The sequence below is a fragment of the Diplodia corticola genome, assembly GCF_001883845.1.
Source record: "Diplodia corticola strain CBS 112549 chromosome Unknown scaffold71, whole genome shotgun sequence".
In the NCBI taxonomy this organism is placed as follows: Eukaryota; Fungi; Ascomycota; class Dothideomycetes; order Botryosphaeriales; family Botryosphaeriaceae; genus Diplodia; species Diplodia corticola.
The window spans coordinates 1-7,899 of record NW_017971550.1 but is presented as its reverse complement, the minus strand read 5'-3'; the positions used below and the strand labels follow the sequence as shown (position 1 = coordinate 7,899).

At 56.7% G+C, this 7,899-nt stretch overlaps 2 protein-coding genes across 2 annotated transcripts; one reads left to right on the top strand and one right to left on the bottom strand.

The window, feature by feature from the left end:
* Positions 1-313: 313 nt before the first annotated feature.
* Positions 314-1,728, top strand: BKCO1_710002 (uncharacterized protein; the record flags this gene model as incomplete). Its single annotated transcript, XM_020278773.1, has 4 exons — positions 314-471; positions 519-948; positions 1,022-1,306; positions 1,591-1,728. 4 exons carry the CDS (start codon positions 314-316, stop codon positions 1,726-1,728), a joined length of 1,011 nt encoding a protein of 336 aa, XP_020126124.1.
* A 2,161-nt stretch (positions 1,729-3,889) lies between these two features.
* Positions 3,890-6,048, bottom strand: BKCO1_710001 (major facilitator superfamily transporter; the record flags this gene model as incomplete). The annotated part of the gene is made up of 2 exons (XM_020278762.1): positions 3,890-5,617; positions 5,800-6,048. 2 exons carry the CDS (start codon positions 6,046-6,048, stop codon positions 3,890-3,892), a joined length of 1,977 nt encoding a protein of 658 aa, XP_020126125.1.
* Positions 6,049-7,899: the final 1,851 nt, after the last annotated feature.

Genomic DNA, 7,899 nt, shown 5'->3' with positions numbered 1-7,899 from the left:
CCCCCCCCCCCTCACTGCTCCTTTGCTGGCGCGCCTCACCTGCGTCGCTTCATTGCCTCATCCGTGGCGCCTTATCGCCGTCTTCTCCTTCCACCTCACTGCTCCTTTGCTGGCGCGCCTCACTTGGGTTGCTTCATTGCCTCATCCGCGGCGCTGGATCGTCGTCTCCTCCTTCCACCTCACTGCTCCCTTGCTGACACGCCTCACTTGCGTCGCTTCATTGCCTCACCTGCGGCGTTTCATCGTCCTGTCTTCACTGTTTCCATGCTGACCCGCAATTCGTCGCTCTATGTAGCTCAAACTTCAATCCAACATGACTTCACCGTTCAACAATCCGGGGAATCCCCCCAATACCACTCATACCAACCCCAATACCACCAATACCAACCCCAAGAACACCAATACCAACCCCAAGAACACCAACACCAACACCAACCCCACACGATCATACGATCTAGCCGAAGAAACGCGGTAAGTAACATTCTCTTCTATGGCTGCACATACTGACAACTCTCAAGGATCTGGAAAAACCGCTGCCTCATTTGCGGAGGGAACCGTCACGGCCATTGGCGACAGTGTGACAAAGAATGCCTCCACTGTAGGGAAAATCTTGGCATTGTTGGAGCCAATCGACACCGAGGCCAACCGTGCCCGAACCTTCCATTCAAGAGTCGATGGTGGAGAGACCTTGGTGGCGCCCAGATTGGCGAAACCAACTATAACAAGGGAAAGATTGCAACCCTTGAAGTACGGCTCAAGCAGTCCGAGGAAGAGAAAGCAGAGAGGGACAATGAAGTGCTACGGTTGCAATCAATTAATCACAATACGCAGCAACGCCTCGAATCAGTGCTTCGCCAAAAGGACGAATCTTTGCAACAGAATAAAGACCTCAAAGCCGCGTTCCAGCACTCTGCAAGCACGGTCCAACTTCAACAGGAACAAATTGAAGTTCTATTAGCCAAAAACGAAGATCTAGAGGCAAGATACAATGCTGTCATAAGTGGACAGATGGAAACCACAGAGAGATTGGGCGCACCGCAACGGACCGAACATCTGGAGAGGCCGTCACGCACACACTCAAGGCATGACCGCTCACGCTACGGCGGAAGAGATGATTCTGTCGAGGATGAGAGACGATCTCACCGTCGTCATCGGAGCCGCTCTCACCATCGTCATCGGAGCCACTCTCGCTATCGTCATCGCCGCTCTCGATCCCCAATCTCCTACGGAGGACACTACGACAGATACCGGAGTCCCAGCCGCCGGGGCCGCTCCATCAGTCCTGACGACTATCGCGCCCACGCGCGTAGGTCTCCCGAGTTTGAGTCTTACCGTGCGCGCCCGGGACAGCGAGACATCTCTGACACTTCAATGCCGCCTTCATCCCACTCAAGAGTGTACTTGCCCTTCCGCTCCTTGAGAGATCCATTCAGCAGTGAGCTGGAGCGCAGGTCTACTCGAGAGTAACGCCCCCACTCCACTCCGGAACCATTCAGCAGAAGTGAAGCCTGCCCATTGTGGGATCTGCCTTTTGAGGGACTCGCCCATTGTGGGACCTGCCTTTTGAGGGACTCATTACAGATAGTTTAGATAGCGCAAGTACGAGTCAAGGCTACTCTTAAAGCCTGGGCGGGTGGGATACCCAGAACCGCACAAGCGGCTGGGGGTCTAATCTACTTCTTCTTCTCCTCCTCCTCATTCTTCTTCATCTTTTCTGTACTCATCTAACGCTGCGTCGATGCCGGTGACGTAGTATGTAACCGTCGTTGGGTCACGCGAAGATGGTGCTGCTGGTGAAAGTATAGTCTCAACACCATGCCAAGGATCGTGATTCAATTAGCTAGCTATACTGGTATCAAGTCAACGTAAACCCCCGCCAAGGCTTGGCATGGCAAATGACTACTTAGAAGCTTGCAACTCGGCACTTCGAAACGCTTGAATTGCTTGAATTGATTCACTGGGAGCCTTGAAAGGAGTTCCAATCTAAGATGACTCAGGAGGGATTTATCGAGCGGACTTAGAAGGGCGGAACTTTGTAGTACTAAGGACAAGCAAAGCATGGTGCGTCTGAGCCTGAGCCTGCCTCGGGTGATCTGCCATCACTTCCTTGTTGAAGGTGAGTGAAAACACACCAGCCCATTTGACCAGCGACCACCGGCAGCACCCCGGCACATGACCGGCGGGCGCAGCGGTCGATCGGGCGTCCATAATATCTTGCGCAGGCCCCCGACCCTTGAACTTTCTTCTCTTCTTCTTCATCCTCCTCAACCTCATCCTCGACCTTATCCTCAACCTCCTCCTTCCCCCACCACAGCGGTATGTCCACCCACTGTTCTTTTGCTGACCCGCTTCTGACTGCTTGTTTAGGATCTCGCCCGCTGCCCTCGTGGGACCTTTTGACATGACTCCACCTTCTAGCCTTCCAACCCTTTGGTGGGGTCTGCCCTTGTGGGACCACTGACCAATGCCTACTTTGCAGGCAGCTTTTTGGACACCGGATCGCGGCCAACACTGACTCCACCTCTCAGCCTCCCCTCCCCCCTCCCCCCTCTCCAACTTTCCAACCCTCTGGTGAAGTCAGCCCTTGTGGGACCCTTGGTCAATGCCTACTCTGCAGGCAGCTCTTCTGAGGACCTTTACATAGCACTGCTACGAGTCAAGGCTACTCTGAAGCCTGGGCGGGTGGGATTCCCAGCATTGCACAAGCAACTGGGGGTTTAATCAATCTACTTCTTCTTCTACTTCTTTCGCTTCTTCTCATCTCTTGCCCGCTTCTGTGTGTCAGTGATTGCAATAACCGTGACCAACCCCAAGTGCACACCAGCTCCCGGCCATCCAATGCGTCTAACCTCACATCAGAACACAGCGTCGAGCTAGCAATCCAGCGGAGCCTTCGCAAGTTCAACTTTCCTTTGTGAATGGTAATCGCTTAGCACCTGAACCAGATCACTTTGGCAAGCCGCGTGTAGCTCACGTCAAAGACCACCCATCTCCACAGTATATGACCGACCATGATGTAGTACCAACGAGGAGAGCTAATGATGGCCATCTACACATGGTCTTCACGATGCTAAGCAGCAACAATCTTAGAAAAAGTGTGCCCGTTCAAAACTTACGTCGACGACTCACGGGTTGCGAAAGTGTTCATCTCCCCATCCCAACCGGGACGCAGTGCTCGCTTGAAGGATGATGTGCTGCACCTCTTCAGCACCATTGAGAAATGCTGGAGTGCAGCAGCGAGTTGCGATCATGAGGCCGGTCATCATGAGGCGAGGATGATGATGATGAGATGATGATCAAGGAAAATAAGTCGCACCGTTTCACGACGAGTCGCGGAGTTGGCAATAAGAGGAGAAGGAGGAGAAGACCACCAGTGTGTCCTTTTAATTTTTCCGTTGGAGAATGTCCAACGGATGTTGTGTCTGGAGGGAAAAAGAAGTACGTAGTGGGCCGGGGGGTCTTATATGTTTCCCATATCTACCAAAAAGGCTTGTGACCGGCATGATGCACGCTACCTACTCCACGTGGTAGCTGACGCACGTTGCCGGACGCAGACGCAGACGCAGATTGTGAAAAGTATGCAAACGACATCCTGATGCGGTCTTCAACTCCCCACATAAAGAGCGGTAAAAAAAATAAAAAGAATAAACACCCTTGAAGCATGTACGTCGAGATCTGGGAAGAGTTTGGACTCTCGTAACCAATTCGTCTTCTCATATGCATTTCCCCCCGTTTCTGTACATCTCAGAGAAGAAAGACTCCACATATACATGCATATATTTGCCCGCTTCCAGAACTCCATGCTCAGAAAGACCATCCAAGACTTTTCTTTTCACGTTTAAGAATTCAAATAACCACCCATCTATCCCCGAGATATTCAACGTGACCATCAAGCCGGGACATCCTTTGCGCTCGCGCTCGCACTCGCACTTCCACTGCTCTTTCTCCCCTCTTCACCCACATCCCCCTCCAACGACCTCTTCTCCACGTCCACCGTCCCGGCCGTCCCCACCGTCGTGCCCGTCAGCCCCGTCATCCCCGTCTTGGCCGTGGCGCGGGACTCCAGCAGACCCTTCCGGCCATTGCTCGCCGAGCTCTTCAGCACCCTCCTCTTCTCCTCGTCCGCCTCGACGCCGGCCTTCTGGTCCGCATGGCTCTTCGCGAGCGTCTTGCTCTTGATCAAGAAGCTCACGAGCAGCCCCAGGCCCGCAAAACACACGTACACGATCCACATCTGCGACAGGCTGTCGGCAAACGCCTCTCGCGCGACCTCACGCTGCCTGGCCGGCAGGGTGTTCACGATTTCGGAATTGGCCCCCGCGGAGCCGCCGGCGAGCTGGCTCGCGAGCGCGGGGCCGAGAGACTGCGTCAGCTCCCCCTGGTGCTTCTGCATCTCGTTCTGGAAGACGACGCCGCCGATGACGACGCTGACGGCCGTGGCGAGGTTGCGAACGAAGCCGAACGTGGCCGTCGCCGTGGCGATGTCGCGGGGGTGCACGTGTGCCTGCAGCGCGATGAGCGGCGACTGGAAGTTGGGGCCCACGCCGATGCCCGCGACGATCTGGTACAGGATGATCTTGGTCCAGGACGAGTGCGCGTCGATGTTCGTGTAGAGGCCGAAGCCGAGGGTGAGGAAGACGAAGCCGAAGATGATGCAGGGAAGGTAGGCGCCGGTCTTCTTGATGACGATGCCCGTGGCGGCGGAGACGATGGAGAGGGAGAGGGCAAACGCCAGGAGGTAGACGCCGGAAAGGATGGGGCCAGCGCCGCGGACTGCTTGGTAGTAGAGGGGCAGGTAGTAGGTGGCGGAGATGAAGACGAAGCCGTGCAGGAAGCAGACGCCGAGGGAGGCGAGGTTGGAGACGTTGGAGAAGATGCGGAGAGGCATGATGGGGTACTTCGCGACCTTCCACTCGAGCGCCAGGAAGACGCCGATGGTGACGAGGCCGAAGACGATGAGGCAGACGACGGTGGGAGACGACCACGGGTGCGTGACGCCGCCGAACTCGAGACCGAGAAGCAGCATGACGGTGCCGCCGATGACGGTGAGCGAGCCGGTCCAGTCGATGGCGCGGAGGCCGGCGCCGATGGGCGTGCGCGGGTTGTGCACGTCGAGGAAGAAGCAGATGATGGCAAAAGCGAGGCCGTCGAGCGGGAGGTTGATGTAGAAGCACCAGCGCCACGACACACGCTGGGTGAGGGCACCGCCGATGACGGGGCCCAGGGCGGATGCCAGTGCCCATACCATGCCGATAATTCCGAAATACTGGCCGCGGCTGCGCATGGAGAAGAGATCGCTGATGACGATGTTGACCAGGATGATCAGCCCGCCACCGCCGACGCCCTGGATGGCGCGGGCGACGATGAGCATGCCGATGTTGACGGCCACGGCGGCGATCAGCGAGCCGATGAAGAAGACAATGTTGGCCACGAGCAGGACTGGCTTGCGGCCGAAAATGTCGGAGAGCTTGCCCCAGAGTGGCGTCGAGGCAGCAGCGGCGAGGTTAAAGGCTGAGCCGATCCAGGTGTAGCCGGCAGCTGAGTGGAAGTGGGCGCTGATTGTTGGCAGGGCGGTGGTGATGATGGTAATGTCCATTGCAGCGAGGAAGACGGCCATCTGGGAGGAGGGTTAGTCAATGATTGTTCTCTAGTCTCGTCTTCCCTCTCTTTCATGCTTTCTGGGGTTGGGTCTGCTCAAAAGTCCATTCAAGACAAGCCTCTCTCTTTCAGTCCCAGCTGCAGATCTTTACTTGCTGCTCCCCCCGTGCCTTAAGTGGTGAAGAAAAGAATAGTACGTACTCCCAGGGCAAACATGATAATGGCAATCTTGGCCTTACTCCTCTCCTTCTCGGGCTCCACGGCAGCGTCTCCAACGTTCTTCTCCTGCATCGGCGCACCAGCTTCTGCAGCGGCACCGTCCTGCGGCGCGGTTGCAGTCACGTTCTTGAGGGTAGCATCGTCGGCGGCTGAAGCGCCGATTCCAGGCTCGGAGTTAAGGTCGAGAGCGGTGGCGGATGGTACCGCATCATGGTCGTGCGGCGAGGCCATGATGGTCACTTGTTGGTCGTGTTCAGGTGGCGAAGGGTAAGAAAGCCGGCGTGGAGGACAATTTAAGGAAGCAAACGGCAGTTATGCGGCGGATGAAGCCGTGCGGGGGCTAGGACACGGACGGTGGCGCGACGCTACGGTGACGCGGCGATAAAAAAGGCCAAACACGAGGTCCGAGAACTGGCGACTATTGGGACGAGGATGCCTTCAGCACGGGCGATTTTCGATTGGGTCTCCTGGGGAATGCTGACGGGACAAAGAAAGACGGTGAAGGGGTGGCGCCAAAGGCTCGCGGTCGAGGACCCAGGGAGTGACGAGCGAGTGGCGCGAGTTCCGGTCCAGTCGTAGAGGCAGGAGGGGGGTGGTGGTGAGGGCTCAAGGGAGGAAATTATCAGATGGGAAGCTTGGGTTTTAGAGGAGCTGCACGCGGCCGAAACGCTCGACTGGCTCGACTGCCTTGCGGCGGGAAGTGGGACCCTCGGCGGTCGCCTCCGGGGTTAAGATCGACTGACGGCGGGTTCGCGGCCGGGCTCACGGGGTGACGGGCTGTCGTCGATTTGCTGGCCGCGACTGCAGCCGCAGATCGGGTGCCTTCCTGTTTGTCGCCGCGGTTAGGTAAGTGCATTGCGTGCGCGCCTGCTTCATTGCTGCTTCAGCCTCTGCTCCCCCAGCCTGTTCTGTCCGCTGGTGCCCTCGCCCTCGCCCTCGTCCTCGCCTTCGCCCTCGTCCTCGCTCTCGCTCCTCGGCCTCGGCCTTGCAAGAGAAGCGGCGAGATGGAGCAGGGATCGCTGCACGGCCTCCTCCTCATCCTTTGCTGCCTGCAGCCACCACCGCCCACGGACTTTCGGCGATAAAATCCAAGACCCAACGCCCCCGACTCCAACGGGCAAGGTGCCGACGACCGGAGATCCAGGCGCGCGGCTCATCGCGCTCCGATCTGCATGGGTTTCTTGGCCAAAAATGCACCAGTCTGAGGTCCTGTGTCGAGCACGGGTGGATACCCCCGGGGTCAAGCTTTTTTTGGCCTGTGACAAGTTTACCTCAACCACACCCCGTTTCACCTTTGGACTTCACCGTTTCCTGCCACGCGCTGACAGACAGACAGGGAGAAGAATGGCTCGGCGGCATGACCCTGCCGATTGCGTCATTAGTGCCCTTCCCTCGTCTCCCCTCACCGCCAAGCTCGCGCTTACCGGCTTGGGCCAATGGTCGGCGACATGACGGTTGTTCTGCTCCACGTCGCCAGATGAGCTTCTGCCCGACGGAATTGCGATGAGCTCGAGTTTCGTTTTGGACACCTGGTGTTTCATGCGCTGACTCGACTCGAGATGAATGGTGGTCCAAGACTGGCTGATCGCTGGTTTCATCCCTTGGTGATGTGCATGCGATCGTCACTGAGAATGCGTGCTAAATGCTCCGCATGCAGCAGAAAGACCCGTTGCGAGCCAATCGATTTCACCCAGCACCCCGTCGTCGCAATCACCCAGTTTCAAGATGGCTGAAGCTCTGTTTATAGGTTCATGCCCAGATGGACGCCTCAACTGTTGTAATACCAGGCGAGCCGACCTCCATTCAAAGCCTCGTTTATTCCAGCCAATTTCTATCGTAATCCACAATCTCTCGGTACATACAATGCCAAAGAATTTCGTATAATTCGGTGTGGTACTTTGGTCAACCCTCGATCCTCGAGAGTTGCTTGTGCAACGAACTCTCGCTGTGAACACTGGAGTCCATCAGTCTACTTAAACAATGGTGCTCGTCATGAGGAAGTATATACATGAGTGCTGTTCACACGTGGGCGGCGCAGTGTGGCAGTTTTGAAGAAAGAGTATTTTTTAGCGAGACATGGGG